The sequence below is a fragment of the Hemitrygon akajei genome, chromosome 1, assembly GCF_048418815.1.
Source record: "Hemitrygon akajei chromosome 1, sHemAka1.3, whole genome shotgun sequence".
Classification (NCBI taxonomy): Eukaryota; Metazoa; Chordata; class Chondrichthyes; order Myliobatiformes; family Dasyatidae; genus Hemitrygon; species Hemitrygon akajei.
In genome coordinates, this window is record NC_133124.1 from 2,969,356 (window position 1) to 2,987,511 (window position 18,156).

Consider the following 18,156-nt stretch of genomic DNA (forward strand, 5'->3'; position numbering starts at 1 on the left):
ATTTTTCCCTAATTTTTCCCTCTCTTTCTCTTTTTTTTAGATATATATATATAATTCTTATTGTAATTTAGTTTATTATTATTATTATTATTATGTATTGTTATGTAGTGCTGCTGCAAAACAACAGATTTCACATGTGCCAGTGCTATTAAACTGATTCTGATTTAGAGTATATTTTATGTATTACACTGCACTGCTTCCAGAAAACTATTCTCAAAGCATGCAGTAGAACAGTGAGTTAACCAGATTCGGATCCTAACCACTATCTCTTGGCCATCAGTTCTATCCCACTCCCTGGTATCTACTGAAAACTTGTATCGTCCAACTTGATCAGATATGAGCATCAAATCTTTGCCCGGTCTCCTCCGACAATATTCACATCCTCTCCTCTTGTTCTTTCTGGACTTGAACATGTCACACTGCAAACAGGCTTCCCTCAAACCTCTGATACGAGAGCTGATATAAAGCTCAGCTCTCCACTGACTGAACTGCACTTGCAAACTCTGATCTTTGTGACCACGTTTCACTCGAACACAGTCTTGTATTTGAAATTCTTCTACTTGTTCGCACTGCTGTCTGCATAGCTATTCTTCTGAAGCACACCAGAATCTCCACTCCCTTCAATCCCGTTTCCCCATCACACCAGAATCTCCATTCCCTTCAATCTCAATTCCCTATCACACCAGAATCTCCATTCCCTTCAATCTCGTTTCCCTATCACACCAGAATCTCCATTCCCTTCAATCTCCTTTCCCTATCACACCAGAATCTCCATTCCCTTCAATCTCGTTTCCCAGTCACACCAGAATCTCCACTCCCTTCAATCTCCTTTCCCTATCACACCAGAATCTCCATTCCCTTCAATCTCCTTTCCCTATCACACCAGAATCTCCACTCCCTTCAATCTCCTTTCCCTATCACACCAGAATCTCCATTCCCTTCAATCTCCTTTCCCTATCACACCAGAATCTCCACTCCCTTCAATCTCCTTTCCATCACACCAGAATCTCCATTTCCTTCAATCTCGTTTCCCTGTCACACAAGAATCTCCACTCCCTTCAATCTCGTTTCCCTATCACACCAGAATCTCCATTCCCTTCAGTCTCATTTCCCTATCACACCAGAATCTCCATTCCCTACTATCTCGTTTCCCAGTCACACCAGAATCTCCACTCCCTTCAATCTCCTTTCCCTATCACACCAGAATCTCCATTCCCTTCAATCTCCTTTCCCTATCACACCAGAATCTCCACTCCCTTCAATCTCCTTTCCCTATCACACCAGAATCTCCATTCCCTTCAATCTCGTTTCCCTATCACACCAGAATCTCCATTCCCTTCAATCTCCTTTCCCTATCACACCAGAATCTCCATTCCCTTCAATCTCGTTTCCCAGTCACACCAGAATCTCCACTCCCTTCAATCTCCTTTCCCTATCACACCAGAATCTCCATTCCCTTCAATCTCCTTTCCCTATCACACCAGAATCTCCACTCCCTTCAATCTCCTTTCCCTATCACACCAGAATCTCCATTCCCTTCAATCTCCTTTCCCTATCACACCAGAATCTCCACTCCCTTCAATCTCCTTTCCCTATCACACCAGAATCTCCATTTCCTTCAATCTCGTTTCCCTGTCACACAAGAATCTCCACTCCCTTCAATCTCGTTTCCCTATCACACCAGAATCTCCATTCCCTTCAGTCTCATTTCCCTATCACACCAGAATCTCCATTCCCTTCAATCTCGTTTCCCAGTCACACCAGAATCTCCACTCCCTTCAATCTCCTTTCCCTATCACACCAGAATCTCCATTCCCTTCAATCTCCTTTCCCTATCACACCAGAATCTCCACTCCCTTCAATCTCCTTTCCCTATCACACCAGAATCTCCATTTCCTTCAATCTCGTTTCCCTGTCACACAAGAATCTCCACTCCCTTCAATCTCCTTTCCCTATCACACCAGAATCTCCATTCCCTTCAGTCTCATTTCCCTATCACACCAGAATCTCCATTCCCTTCAATCTCGTTTCCCAGTCACACCAGAATCTCCACTCCCTTCAATCTCCTTTCCCTATCACACCAGAATCTCCATTCCCTTCAATCTCCTTTCCCTATCACACCAGAATCTCCACTCCCTTCAATCTCCTTTCCCTATCACACCAGAATCTCCATTCCCTTCAATCTCCTTTCCCTATCACACCAGAATCTCCACTCCCTTCAATCTCCTTTCCCTATCACACCAGAATCTCCATTTCCTTCAATCTCGTTTCCCTGTCACACAAGAATCTCCACTCCCTTCAATCTCGTTTCCCTATCACACCAGAATCTCCATTCCCTTCAGTCTCATTTCCCTATCACAGCAGAATCTCCATTCCCTTCAATCTCGTTTCCCTATCACACCAGAATCTCCACTCCCTTCAATCTCCTTTCCCTATCACACCAGAATCTCCATTCCCTTCAATCTCCTTTCCCTATCACACCAGAATCTCCACTCCCTTCAATCTCCTTTCCCTATCATACCAGAATCTCCATTTCCTTCAATCTCGTTTCCCTGTCACACAAGAATCTCCACTCCCTTCAATCTCGTTTCCCTATCACACCAGAATCTCCATTCCCTTCAGTCTCATTTCCCTATCACAGCAGAATCTCCATTCCCTTCAATCTCGTTTCCCTATCACACCAGAATCTCCATTCCCTTCAGTCTCATTTCCCTATCACAGCAGAATCTCCATTCCCTTCAATCTCGTTTCCCTATCACACCAGAATCTCCACTCCCTTCAATCTCCTTTCCCTATCACACCAGAATCTCCATTCCCTTCAATCTCCTTTCCCTATCACACCAGAATCTCCACTCCCTTCAATCTCCTTTCCCTATCATACCAGAATCTCCATTTCCTTCAATCTCGTTTCCCTGTCACACAAGAATCTCCACTCCCTTCAATCTCGTTTCCCTATCACACCAGAATCTCCATTCCCTTCAGTCTCATTTCCCTATCACAGCAGAATCTCCATTCCCTTCAATCTCGTTTCCCTATCACACCAGAATCTCCATTCCCTTCAATCTCAATTCCCTATCACACCAGAATCTCCATTTCCTTCAATCTCGTTTCCCTGTCACACAAGAATCTCCACTCCCTTCAATCTCGTTTCCCTATCACACCAGAATCTCCATTCCCTTCAATCTCGTTTCTCTATCACACCAGAATCTCCATTCCCTTCAGTCTCATTTCCCTATCACAGCAGAATCTCCATTCCCTTCAATCTCGTTTCCCTATCACACCAGAATCTCCATTCCCTTCAATCTCAATTCCCTATCACACCAGAATCTCCATTTCCTTCAATCTCAATTCCCTATCACAGCAGAATCTCCACTCCCTTCAATCTTGTTTCCTATCACACCAGAATCTCCATTCCCTTCAATCTCAATTCCCTGTCACAGCAGAATCTCCATTCCCTTCAATCTCGTTTCCCTATCACACCAGAATCTCCATTCCCTTCAGTCTCATTTCCCTATCACACCAGAATCTCCATTCCCTTCAATCTCGTTTCCTATCACACCAGAATCTCCATTTCCTTCAATCTTGTTTCCCTATCACACCAGAATCTCCATTCCCTTCAATCTTGTTTCCCTGTCACACCAGAATCTCCACTCCCTTCAATTTCATTTCCTTACCATTTTTCTGTCCTCAGTTTAATTGCTCCTTGTTTGACATTTTTTGCAGTGTTCATCAGCTGCCAAGTGTTTGAATATCTGGGACTCCATCCCTGAGCATATAAGACCATTTTGCCAGTTGAGTCTTCTCCACCATTCCATGATACTGATTTATTATCCATCTCAACCCCATTCTTTTGCCTTCTCCCCATAACCTTTGACACCCTAAGAAACTATCAACTTGTGCTGAATTTTATCCTACTCTTATATCAATAACCCTTCCCTCCCACGAGCATCGTAATCGGTACAGAGGAGATTTACCAGGATGCTGCTTGGTTTAGAGAGTATGCATTATGATCAGAGATTAAGAGAGCTAGGCTTTACTCTTTGGAGAGGAGACATGATAGATGTGTACAAGATATTAAGAGGAATAGATAGAATGGGCAGCCAGCACCTCTTCCCCAGGGCACCACTGCTCAATACAAGAGGACATGGCTTTAAGGTAAGGGGAGGGAAGTTCAAGGGGGGCATTAGAGGAAGCTTTTTCACTCAGAGAGTGGTTGGTGTGTGGAATGCACTGCCTGAGTCAGTGGTGGAGAGGCAGATACATGTAAAATTTAAGAGACTACTAGACAGATATATGAAGGAATTTAAGGTGAGGGGTTATATGGGAGGCAGGGTTTAAGGGTCAGCACAATATTGTGGGCCAAAGGGCCTGTACTGTGCTGTACTATTCCATCTAAAACCCTCTGCTTTTCTAGCATCCACGTGCCTAAGAGTCTCTTAAATGTCTGCAATGTATCTGGTCCCACCACCTCTCGACACATCCATCACTCTCTGTAAAAAACTTCACTCTGACATCCTCCCAAGGAGAGGACAGTTAGGACCCAGGTGCTGGGGTATCCAAGACTAGAACCAAGTCACAATACAAGACTGAAATGAGAACAGGGTTCTAAACTAGAGGTTGGATTGAATGAATGAATGAATGGACTTTATTTCTTACATCCTTCGCATACATGAGGAGAAAAATCTTTACATTATGTCTCTGTCTAAATGTGCAATGTGCAATCATAGTAATTTATAATAAATAAAACAGTCAATGTAACATAAAATACACTCAAATCAGCGTGAGTTAATCAGTCTGATGGCCTAGTGGAAGAAGCTGTCCCGGAGCCTGTTGGTCCTGGCTTTTATGCTGCGGTACCATTTCCTGCATGGTAGCAGCTGGAATAGATTGTGGTTGGGGTGACTCAGGTCCCCAATGATCCTAAGGGCCCTTTTTACACACCTGTCCTTGTAAATGTCCTGAATCATGGGAAGTTCACAACTACAGATGTTCTGGGCTGTCCGCACCACTCTCTGCAGAGTCCTGTGATTGAGGGAGGTACAGTTCCCATACCAGGCAGTGATGCAGCCAGTCAGGATGCTCTCAATTGTGCCCCTCTAGAAAGCTCTTAGAATTTGGGAGCCCATACCAAACTTCTTACCTTTTTCATCACACAGCTGGTGTGTACAGACCACGTGAGGTCTTCAGTGATGTGGATGCTGAGGAATTTAAAGCTGTTTACCCTCTCAACCCCAGATCCATTGATGTCAATAGGGGTTAGTCTGTCTCCATTCCCCCTGTAATCCACAACCAGCTCCTTTGTTTTTGTGACATTGAGAGAGGTTGTTTTCTTGACACAACTGTGTCAGAGAGATGACTTCTTCCCTGTAGGCCATCTCGTTATTGTTTGAGATAAGGCCAATCAATGTAGTGCCGTCAGCTAATTGGAGTTGTGGGTGGTGACTCAGTCACAGGGAGTAAAGGAGGGGACTCAGTACACAGCCCTGAGGGACTCCTGTATTGAGAGTCAGAGGGATGGAGGTGAGGGAACCCACTCTTATCACCTGCCAGCAATCTGACAGTAAGTGCAGGATCCCGCTGCACAAGACCGGGCCAAGGCCGAGGGCTCTGAGCTTCCTGTTGAGCCCGGGTGGAACTATGCTGGTGAATGCTGAGCTGTAGTCCAAGAACAGCATTCTCACATAAGCATCCTTCTCCTCCAGGTGTGTAAGGACAGTATGTAGATCAGTGGCTTTTGCATTGTCTGTTGATCAGTTGTGTCATTAGATGAATTGTAGGGAGTCCAGTTTGGGTGGTAGCAAGCTGCAGATCTAAACCTTGACCAGCATCTCAAAGCATTTGCTTATTATTGAGCTCAGTGCGACAGGACGCCAGTCATCCAGACATGTTATCCTGGTCTCTTTGGTACAGGGACATACAAAGTTGAGCTGCTGACTGAGCACCAAACCTTAGTTCAGGTGTTTTTTAAAAATTAAAATCCTGGCGCCAAAACATGGCTGCTAATTAGCGGGGCGGGCCTGAATCTTTCAAGGGGCTGCACCAGGTATCCATATTCTAGAGTGGCAATGCCTAAGCCCCAGAAGCAGGCACGGTCAGGTGCCTGTAATTTCCTCTATAGATGTGTGGAGCAGAGTACACTGACTGGCTGCATCTTATCTTGGTCTTGAAACACCAGTGTCGCTGAATGGAAAGCCCTCCCCACTCAGCACATCTGCACAGGAAAGCAGCATCAAGGACCCAATTAAATCCAGGCCATGCTCTCTTCTTGCCACTGTCATCATGAAGAAGGCACAGCACAGGAGCATCAGGACTCACACTACCAGGTTCAGGAACAGTTATTACCCCTCAACCATCAGGCTCTTGAACCAGAGGGGATAACTTCACTCAACTCAACATCGTGAACTGATTCCACAATGTATGGATTCACTCTTAACGACTCTATATTTCAATACTCTCGATATTTATTGTTATTTATTATTATCCTTGTTTTTGTATTTGCATGGTTTGTTGTCTTTTGCACATTGTTTAGCTGTGCATCTTTGATGTGTGTGGTTTATCATTGATAGAATTGCGTTTCTTTGTCTTTACTGTAAGAAAGTGAATCTCAGGGTTGTACATGCACTTTGATAATAAATTTGCTTTGAACTTTGAGCATGTACAGCATACACCTCTCCAGTCCTGACACACCAATCCTGAAGCTGGGGACCTTTCAGAAATGTGCTGAGTCTCTGCAGTTCCTCCCATGTCTCCTTTAACAGCCAGGGATGTTCTGTTTGGGCTTGGTTTTTAAAGATCTGAATTTTTCCCTTTTTTAATATATTTATCCCATCCAAAGCTTCTTGCTTGTCCCGAGACATTACAGTGCTAGCATCATACTGCTTCAGAATTCAAATCAGGTTTATTGTCGACAGCCTATGCCCCAGTAGGGGTGAAGGGATTGGGAAGAAGATCTACACCTACACGGAGTGTTCACTCAGAAAAGCATCACCCATCATCAGTGACCTCCCCCACAGCGCACAGGAGCCTCAGGACTCACACCACAAGGTCCAGGAACACTTATTCCCCCTCAGCCATCAGGCTCTTGAACCAGAGGGGATAACTTCACTCAACTTCACTTGCCCCATCACTGAACTGTTCCCGCAACATATGGACTCACTTTCAAGGACTTTTCATCTCATGCTCTCAGTATTCATCGTTTATTTATTTATTTTCTCTTTCCCACACTGGTTGTTTGTCCGCCCTGTTGGGTGTGGTCTCTCATTGATTCTATTGTGTTGGATTTACTGAGTATGCCCACAAGAAAATGTTTGTATATAGAGACATATATGTACTTTCAACTTTGAATCACCTCAAAATTATCCACAAGTACAATGAACCAAACTAGCACGTTAACCAGAGCTGTGCAAAAGACACATAACGAGGCAGTGATAATTCATCAATGGGCTACATAATTTATTCAGTAGTTTATGTTCCCCATTTCCAATTAAAACATGTCTGTTAAACAGTAAAAACCATAGCACTTAAATTAACTGACCTTACAAATTACCATATCAACCACAATATCAGCAGGATGGCAGTGAAGGAACCAGAGAACGAGCAGGCACTTAATAGGCTCATGAAAACCTGTACCTATTGGTTTGAAATGTTCTAGTCCAAAACTGTCATTTCCTAGCAAATTAAAAAAGAAATTAATACAGTGGATTGCGCTTAATTGGGCCATTGGTTAGTTGGGACAGTTGCTTATTTGGAACAACTCTTAAAGAACAAAAACTAACTGGGAAAATTGCTGGAATTGCCTTTGTTTATCTAGGACACTGTGCTGCGTAATTGGGACAGAAAACTCATGCCAGTTTCTACAAGCTTCAGTTGTGTGTGACACTGCACCTTGCTTAGAGTAAACAGTTTTTAAATAACCTCAGTTGCATGTGTTTGTGTTCAAAAACTAGTGATTTTGGTCACTGATAGTTCTCAAGAAATAAGCAGTAAGACAATACAAAACTGTTTTACTCACTGCAGTTTCAAGCATTCAGATCTGGAGATGCCAGAAAGAGCCGGGAGTAAAAATGAAACAATTTCACTACTTCAACAAGGACTACAAAGAGTTTGAAGGTATTAACAATCATCTTGAATGTTAGCATGAAAATGAAGACTTGGTGGATGCAATCATTGAAAGCAAAGTTTTCTTTTTAGCCGAAGTTTCATGGAAATAGTTAAAAAATATATTTAAGAAGAGACAAATTGAGTAGCAAGTTATATATTTAAATGAACTCTAGGGAAAAAAGTAGAGTTGACGGTTTTGAAAGGAATATATGAAGCCTGTCCATTAGCTACACCAAAGTCCTGCCGAAGGGTCTCGGCCCGAAACGTCGACTCTACGTTTTTCCAGAGATGCTGCCTGGTCTGCTGAGTTTCTCCAGCATTCTTTGTGTGTTACTAACTGTCTGTGCTGATTTACAGTCAATCAACAGAACACAGCAGTGTACACTAGATGAAATCCCCAATCGAAAGCCATTACGAACTAATACACACTTTTATCATACTGTAGTAGTATCAGTAGTGTGAATTTGTTCTGTATTTCATTTAAATATATAACTTGATACTCAGTTTGTCTCTTTTTAAATACTTTGTATATTTTTTTTAACTATTTCCATGAAAGTTCAGCTAATTGGGGCAGTCACTTAATTGGGACAGAGTGTACTGGTCCCAATGTGTCCCAATTAACCGGAATACACTGTACCAAAAAGATAATGTTAACATACATCTGTGGTTGCATTCATATATTGCAGCTGAAGTCACTAGTCTTTGGATCTGTTCAAATTTATATCAGATCTTATGTACAGGAGATCTGCTATCACACACCGGCACAATTTTACAGAAGGTTGCCAAAAATAAATTGTGTACTCTGTTTTCCAGGATATTCATTTGCTAGATGCTTATCAAGCACAGTTTAAAATAAACCTCATAATACTACTATTCGATACAAAGTAGAGATTCCTGTAAATATAGTTCCTGTAGCAGAAATTACATTTACACATATTTGTATTATTTGAAGACACATTGCACCATGAAAACTTTAGAAAGGCATTTTAACAGATCAGAAAAAGATAAATTAAGGAACATTTTTACCTGCAAGATCAATTTTAGATGCATTAGGACTAAATTAAAGAACTCTGATAGAAAATGTAAGAAAACAGAAGAAGTATCTTTCATACTTTTCATTCTGTTTGCAGATGATTTTTAATATTTATTTCTTCAAACCCAGTGAGTGGAAACTAAGCCACGATTCACCGTCAAAATCTTAAGCGTTAAGAATAGATTGGATGGCATTTTGTTTTAAAAGAATATAGAAGAATGTTTTAAATATAACAGGGCTTGTTATAGGAAAGTCTGCACGACTTTTCGTTAAGAAAAGGTGTTCATTATCTCTATGCAAAAAGCTTTAATTAATACAGTTCAGTGATCTCACAAATAGAGACACTTTGAAGGCTTATGCATAAAATTCCTTGGTTGGTGCCTTTTGATAGGCTGTGGTGGGTGGTTTTCTTTCCCCAAGGTCGTAACTGCCTTCGTCCTTCTTCCTCATGCGGTACACCAGCAACAAGATGAGGAAGATGGCAAATAAAAAGCCAATGACTCCTCCAGCAATGACGGCTACAAGAAAGAGAATGCCACAGTGTGAAAATCTCTGCAGAAACAATTAACTGCTCGTGTTCAAGTTTAATTGTTGTTCACCCATACAGCTAACAGTGTCCCTCTGGGGCCAAGGTGGAAAACACAGAACCAACAGTCACACAGAGCACACACAGCACATACAATTACAGCAGCAGAAAAAACACAATCACAAAAAAATATTTCTTTACTGAGATAAAGCACGGAACAAGCCCTTCCGGCCCTCGAGCCACACCACCCAGCAATCTTCCAATTTGCTCCCTGCACTAAGACCTTAAGACCACAAAACAAGGGAGCAGAATGAGGCCATTCAGCCCATCGAGCCCACTCCACCATTTCACCATGGCTGATCCCAGATCCCATTCAACTCCATACACCTGCCCTCTCCCCATATCCCTTGATGTACCGACAAATCAGAAATCTATCAACTTCCACTTTAAACATACCCTCAGACCTCGCCTCCACCACAGTCTGTGGCAAAGTATTCCACAGATTCACCATATTTCAGCTAAAAAAAAATCCCTCCTTACTTCTGTTCTAAAAGGTTGCCCCTCAATGTTGAGGCTGTACCCTCTAGTTCTGGATATCCCCGGAAGACGAAATATCCTCGGCACATCCACCCTATCTATTCCTTTCAACATTCGGTAGATTTCAATGAGATCCCCACACATTCTTCTAAATTCCAGTGAGGTGAGTACAGGCCCAAAGCTGCCAAATGCATCTCATATGTTAACCCCTTCATTCCCAGAATGCAGTTCAACTTGAAATTTGATAGGGAGAAAGTAAAATCTTATGTAGCAGCATTTCAGTGGAGTAAAGGAAATTACAGTGCTATGAGAGAGGATTGGGTCAAAGTAAATTAGAAGGAGATGCTGACAAGGATGACACCAGAGCAACAATGGTGTGAGTTTCTGGGAGAAATGAGGAAGTTGCAGGATATATGTATTCTAAAAAAAAAGTAATGTTAAAATTGAAAAATAGCACAACCGTGGCTGACAAGGGAAGTCAAAGCTAATGTAAAAGCAAAAGAGAGGGCATAAAACAAAGCAAAAATTAGCTGGAAGATAGAGCATTTGGGAAGCTTTTAAAAACCAACAGAGAACAACTAAAATAATCTTTAGGAGGGAAAAGATGAAATATTAAAGCAAGCTAGCAAACGATATCAAAGTGCATAATAAGAGCTTTTTCAAGTGTGTAAAACATAAAAGAGAGATGAGAGTGGATATAGGACCACTTGAAAGTAATAACGGGGGACAAGGAGATGGCAGATGAACTAAATGAGTATTTTGCATCAGTCTTCACTGTGGAAGAGACTGGCAGTGTGCCAGCTGTTGAAGGGTGTGAAGGAAGAGTAGTGAATGCAGTTACTATTACAAGGGAGAAGGTGCTCAAAAAGCTGAAAGACCTAAGGGTGCATAAGCCACCCAAACCAGATGAACTGCACCCTAGGGTTCTGAAAGATGTAGTGGGAGAGATTATGGAGGCATTGGACTCTGGCATTGTACCAGAGGACCAGGAAATTGCAAATGTCACTCCACTCTTTAAGAAAGGAGGAAGGCAGCAGAAAGGAAATTATAGACCAGTTAGCCTGACCTCAGTGGTTGGGAAGATGTTGGAGTCAATTGTTAAGGGTGAGGTGATGGAGTACTTGGTGACACAGGACAAGATAGGACAAAGTCAGCATGGTTTCCTTAAGGGAAAATCTTGCCAAACAAACCTATTGGACTTCTTTGAGGAGATTACATGTAGGATAGATAAAGGGGCTATAGGGGATGTTGTATATTTGGACTTTCAGAAGACCTTTGATGAAGAGCCACACATGAGGCTGCTTACCAAGTTAAGATTCTGTGATATTACTGGAAAGTTACTGACATATTTAGAGCATTGGCTGATTGGTAGGAGGCAGCAAGTGGGAATAAAAGGATCCTTTTCTGGTTGGCTGCCAGTGACTAGTGGTGTTCCACAGGGGTCGGGGTTGTGACCACTTCTTTTTATGTTGTACAGTATATCAATGATTTAGATGATTGAATAGATGGCTTTGTTGCCAAGTTACAGATGATATGAAGATTGGTGGAGGGGCAGGTAGTGTTGAGGAAACAGGTAGATTGCAGAGATTAGGAGAATGGGCAAGAAAGTGGCAATTGAAATACCATGTTGGAAAATGCATGGTCTTGCACTTTTGTAGAAAAAATAAGTGTGCTGACTTTTTATACTTGGGGAGTAAATCCAAAACTCTGAGATGCAAAGGAGCTTGGGAGTCCTTGTGTAGAACACCCTAAAGATTAACTTGGAGATAGAGTTGGTGGTGAGGAAGGTAAATGCAATGTTAGCATTCATTTCGAGAGGTCTAGAATACAAAAACAGGGATGTGATACTGAGGCTTTAGAAAGCACTGGTGAAGCCTCACCATGTGAAAAGTTTTGGGCCCTTCATCTAAAAAAATGCTGTGTTGGCATTGGAGAGGGTCTAGAGGAGGATCACAAGGATGATTCTGGGAATGAAAGGGTTATCATACAAGGAATGTTTGATATCTCTGGGTCTGGATGAGTGGGGATCTCATTGAAACCTTTCAAATGTTGAAAGGCCTAGACAGAGTAGATGTGGAAATGACTTTTCCCATGGTGGGGGAGTCTAGGACAAGAGGGCGCAGCTTCAGTAATGAGGGGTGTCCATTTAAATCAGAGATGCGGACAATTTACTTTAGCCAGAGGGTGGTGAATTTGTGGTATTTTTTACCACAGGCAGTTATGAAGGCCAGGTCATTGGGTGACAGGCAAAAGCAGAGATTGATGGGCTCTTGGTCGGACACAGTATCAAAGGTTATGGGGAGTAGGACAAGGAGTGGGGCTGAGGAAGAGAAAAAATGGTGGGACAGATGTGATGGACCAAATGGCCTAATTTCACTCCTGTCTTATGGTCTTACGGAATCAATCCTGTGAACCTCCTCTGGATTCTCCCCAATGACAATACATCCTTTCTGGAATAAGGGGCTCAAGACTGCAGAAAAAACCTTATCACAGGACAATTTAAAATGAACAATTAACCTACCAACTGGTATGTCTTTGGACTTTGGGAGGAAACTGAAGCACCCAGAGGAAACCCAAACGGTCACTGAGAGAATGTACAAACTCCATAATGGCAGCGGTAGGAGTTGAACCCATGTCGCCTGTAGTGTAAAGCGTTTTGCAAGGACAAGCCCAAAAACAGTCCCTCATCAGGCTCTTGTGCAGCTACAGGCAATCACAATCCAACTTGTCTTCACTGAGCGAACACTGGAGGGCAGCCCCAACCCAGCAAGGGCTCTAGCACACCAGTACATGGCAATATGCCTAAATCCTTGCTGACCTCCCTTCAGTCCACAGTCATCTACTCTCTCTCCATTAATACATTCACTCAGTGGCCATTTTACTAGATACCTCCTGTATCTAATAAAATGGCCACTGAGTGTATGTTCATGGTCTTCTGCTGCTGTAGCCCATCCAATTCAGGGATCAACATGTTGTGCATTCAGAGATGCTCTTCTGCACACTATTGTTGCAACACATAATTATTTGAGTTACTGTCACCTTCCCGTCAGCTTGAACCAGTCTGGCCATTTCCCCTGACCTCCCTCATTAACAAGGTGATTTCATCCACAGAACTGCCACTCACTGGATGTTTTATTTTAGTTTTTTGCACCATTCTCTGTAAACTCTAGAGATTGTTGTTTGTGAAAATCCCAAGAGATCAGCAGTTTCTGAGATACTCAAACAACCCCGTCTGACACCAACAATCATTCCATGGTCAGTCACTTAGATCACAGCTCTTCCCCATTCTGATGTTTGAACTGAACCTCTTGACCGTGTCTGCTGCCACGTGATTGGGTGATTGGATATTTGCATTAACGAGCAGGTGTTCAGGTGTACCTAATAAAGCAGCCACTCAGTGCATTTTTAACTCTTTGAAAAATGCAAACAGCTCACAGAGTCATAGAACACTACAGTACAATAGCAGGTCTTTCCGTGCATCTAGTTTGTGTCAAACTATTGATTCAGTCAGAATGGATCTTCAAAGAAAGAAAGAATCCTGGTTCTCAGTTTCTGCTCCTAGGGCTTCACATGACCCTGATCGGGGGGGGCTAAGCAGGTGCGACACCTTGCCCAAGAATAACCTGCAGGCTGGCATCTCCTTTGGTAGAAATGTATCCCCACCCCACAATCTGGTCTAAGTAAGTAATAAAAAAATCAAAATAAGTAATTGATCTTATTCCCTCTGCCCTTGTTGAATAAAGGAGCCCTCCACTCACCTGGGCAGGTTAAATCAAAGCTCCCACTCACCTGCAAGCACTTCTGTTCTCTGGAACAGACTTTCTGCATGTTTTTCTGCAGAAACATCATTGCCATCGGTATTCATCGTTGGCTTTTCAATAACAAAGTCATCTCCTTTCCTTGTCTCCTCTTTAACCACAGTGGCTACAGTCGTCTGCAATTACACAAATCAAAAAGAGATTCCAAAGTGGGATTTACAGGAAACAAAGCAATTTAAAATCTACTTGTTTGAATTAAGCCTTGGAAAGATAATCCGTCGCTTTGCACAATGGCTCTCTGTAAATATTGTACAAGTGGGGAGGGGAGCAAGACAATTCAAAGTCATTTGTCATAGAGCACCACAGCACAGAACCAGTCCCTTCAGCCCATCTAGTCTGTTCTGCTCAATCCCACCGACCTCCATACCCCTTCCCACCAGATACTTATTCCAAACTGCTTTAAGACACTGAAATCAAACCCACACCCACCACTTCCGCTGGCAGTCATTTCACACTCTCACCACCCTCTGAGGTGACATTATAGCTATCACCTTTAACCCATGACCCCTGGTTGTAGTCCCACCCAACCTCAGTGGAAAAACCCTGCTTGCATTTACCCTACCTTATACCCCTCATAATCTCTTATACCTCTGTCAAACCTCCCCTCATTCTGTGATGCTCCAGGGACTAAAGTCCGAACTATTCAACTTTTCCTAATAACACAAGTCTTCAAGACCTGGCAACATCCTTGTAGCTTTTCTCTGTTCTCTTTCAATCTGACTAACATCTTTCAGAATCAGGTTTAATATCACTGGCAGATGTAATGAGATTTTTTGCTATGCGTCAGCAGTATATTGCAAAACATAATAAGAAGTGTAAATTACAGTAATATCTACTTTAAGTTACACCAAGGAATATGTTTCAAAATAATTAAGTGCAAAAAAGAGGGGAAAAAAGTGAAGTAGTGTACATGGGTTCATTCAGAAATCTGATGGCAGAGGGGAAGAAACTGCTCTTGAATTGTTCAGTGTGTTTCTTCAGACTCCTGTACCTCCTCTTGACGGTAGCAATGAGAAGAGGACATGTCCTGGGTGATGAGGGTCCTTACTGAAATTTGAGAGGGAGAAGCATGAGTCACATGTATCAGTATCGAAAGGGAATTACAGAGGCATGAGAGAGGAGCTTGCCCAGGTGAATTGGAGGAGGATACTGGTGGGGATGATGGTAGCGTTGTATCCAGAGATACCGGCCACGTGACAGACTCACTGCCACCTGGCTGGTCGGAGGACACACCACATGCCAATCAACATTTGGTCCCTCCCAACTAATCAATGCACACCTAAATTATTGGTCACCTTAATTGGATTATCTCGCCCAGCCCCATGCTATAAAAGGTGAGACATGTGCCTGGCTCGGTCTCTCTTACAGACCACCTCATTGAAGGTAAGTGCATTGATTTATGCTTGGGAAGGTCTATCGTTTGTTCTGGTAAGGGAGCTGCAGCTATCCAAGGTCAAGGGGGATAGTTGTCGTAGTGCTTTTCCCATGTTCTTTGTATGTGTAACCGTACCCTGTCCCCACACCGCTTCCTGTGTATTGTAGTTGCTTGTGTTGACCCGACTTCCCCTTGTAAATAAATTCCTTATTATTAAAACTGTGTGTGTCCAGGCCTCTACTGTTGAGACTCAAAGAACCAGTTATTTTCCCTCACAACAAGTGTAGAGATAGCTGAAGTTTCTGGGAATAATTCACAAGGCACAGGATAGATATGTCCCACAGAAGTTCTCAAATGACAGGGGTTGGCAACTGTGGCTGACACGGGAAGCTAAGGATTATATAAAAGTCAAGGAAAGGACACGTAAGATAGCAAAAGTGAGTGGGATGTTGGACGATTGGGAAGCTTTTAAAATCCAAAAAAAAGGCAACTGAAAAAGCTATAAGAAGGAAAAACATGAAATATGAGGGCAAACTAGCTGATTATATAAAGCAGGATACTAAAAGTTTTTTCAGTCATATAAAGAGTAAACAGGAGTTGACAGTTGATATTGGGCCATTGGAAAATGATGCTGGTGAGGCAGTAATGGGGGACAAAGAAATGGCAGATCAACTGAGTGGGTACTTTGCATCAGTCTCACTCTGGAAGACACGAGCACTGTGCCAGAGGTCTGTGAGTGTCAGGGAGCAGGAGTGAGAGCCATTGCTATTACAAAGGAAAAAGTGCTAGGCAAACTGTAAGGTCTTAAGGTGGATAAGTCACCTGGACCAGATGGACTACATCCCAGAGTCCTGAGAGATGTTGCTGAAGAGATAACAGACGCATTGGTCATGATCTTTCAGGAGTCAGTTGATTCTGGCATGGTCCTGGAGGACTGGAAGATTGCAAATGTCCCTCCACTATATTCCTCCCTTCTTAAAAAGGGAGGAAGTAAAAAGAAAGGAAATCATAGGCTTGTTAGCCTAACCTCAGAGGTTGAGAAAGTGTTGGAGTCTATTATTAAGGATGAGGCGTTGAGGTACTTGGAGACTAACGATAAAATAGTTCAAAGTCAGATTGGCTTCTGTCAAGGGAAATCTTGCTGAAAAATCTGTTACTGTACTTCGAGGAAGTAACAAGCAGGTTGGACAAAGGAGAGGCAGTGGATGTCATTTACTTGGATTTTCAGAAGGCATTTGATAAGGTGCCACACATGAGGCTGCTTAACAAGATAAAACCCTATGACGTTTCAGGAAAGATACTGGCATGGATAGAGGAATGATTGACAGGCAGAAGGCAGTGAGTGGGAATAAAAGGGGCCTTTTCTGGTTGGCTGCCAGTGAATAGTGCTGTTCTTCAGGGGTCAGTTTTGGACCCACTACTTTTCACATTGTCAATGATTTAGATAGTGGAATTGATGGCTTTGTGGCAAAGTTTGCAGGTGATACGAAGCTAGGTGGAGGGGTAGGTAGTGCTGAGGAAGCAATGTGATTACAGGAGGACTTGGACAAATTGGAAGAATAGGCAAGAAAGTGGCAGATGGAAAACAGTGTTGGGAAATGTATGATAATGGATTTTGGTAAAAGGAACAATAGTATAGATATTATCTGAATTGGGAGAAGATTCAAACATCAGATGTGCAGAGGGAGTTGGGAATCCCTGTGCAAGACTCCTAGAAGGTTATTCTACAGGCTAAATCTGTGGCAATGAAGACAAATGCAATGTTGGACTTATTTCAAGGGGATTAGAATATAAAAGAAAGTAGATAATGCTGAGGCTTTATAAGACACTAAGCAGGCTGCATTGGAGTATTGTCAACAGTTTGGGGCCTCGTATCTCAGAAGGGATGTGTTGTCTTAGGACAGAGTCTAGAGCAGGTTCACGAGGATAGCCAGAGAGTGGTGAATCTGTGGAATGCTGTGCCACAGACTCTGATGGAGGCCAAGTCTGCGGGTATATTTAAGGCAGAAGTTGATCATGTCCGGATCTGTCAGGGCATCAAAGGGTATGACGAGAAGGCAGGAGTATGGGATTGAGTGGGATCCGGGATCAGACATGATTGAATGGTGGAGCAGACGCGATCAGCTCAATACCTAATTCTGCTCCTTTGTCTCATGGTCCTATGGCCTTAATGATGGACGCCATCTTCTTCAGGCATCGCCTTTCAAAAGTGCCCTAGCTGCTCGGGAGGCTCGTGCCCATGATGGAGCTGGCTGTGTTTGCAGCTTGTTCTGATCCTGTGCAAAGGCTCCTCTATCCAACAGTGATGCAACCGGTTAGAATGCTCTCCATTTTCAAATGGTGCCACCTTTCGAAGATGTCCTTGATGCTGGGGAGGCTGGTGCTAGTGCAAGGTTATTGCTGCAACACCACTCAACTAGCTGATTTATCTTGCTCCTGTACAGCTCCTCATAATGGCCTGCAAACCCTGCCAGAGCAGACGTGCCTCATTCCTGGACCTCTTAAATAATTCTGATCACCAGTCTTGAATGCCACAGATCTAGCCCTCAGCAGACTACGAATCTCCTGGTTCTCCTGGTTTGGGTATGTCCGATATGTTCTTCGAGGACACACATTCATCCACACAGGTCTTGATGAAGTTGGTGATAACTGTGGCATATTCATTCAGACTCAAAGACAAGTCCCTGAATATTGTCAATCCACCGATTCAAGGCAGTGCTGTAAGCGTTCCTCCACCTCCCTTGACCATACCTCTTGGTCCTCACCA

At 43.0% G+C, this 18,156-nt stretch overlaps 1 protein-coding gene across 1 annotated transcript in view; it reads right to left on the reverse strand.

Moving 5' to 3' along the window:
- Positions 1-7,428: 7,428 nt before the first annotated feature.
- sdc2 (syndecan 2) overlaps positions 7,429-18,156 on the reverse strand; it is a 160,305-nt gene continuing 149,577 nt past the window's right edge. The window contains exons 5-6 of the mRNA XM_073071931.1: positions 13,986-14,130; positions 7,429-9,651 (exon numbers count right to left, since the gene is read on the reverse strand). Of these exons, the coding sequence (XP_072928032.1) occupies positions 9,488-9,651; positions 13,986-14,130 (309 nt within the window). The 3' untranslated portion in view covers positions 7,429-9,487. The remainder of the gene's footprint in view (positions 9,652-13,985; positions 14,131-18,156) is intronic.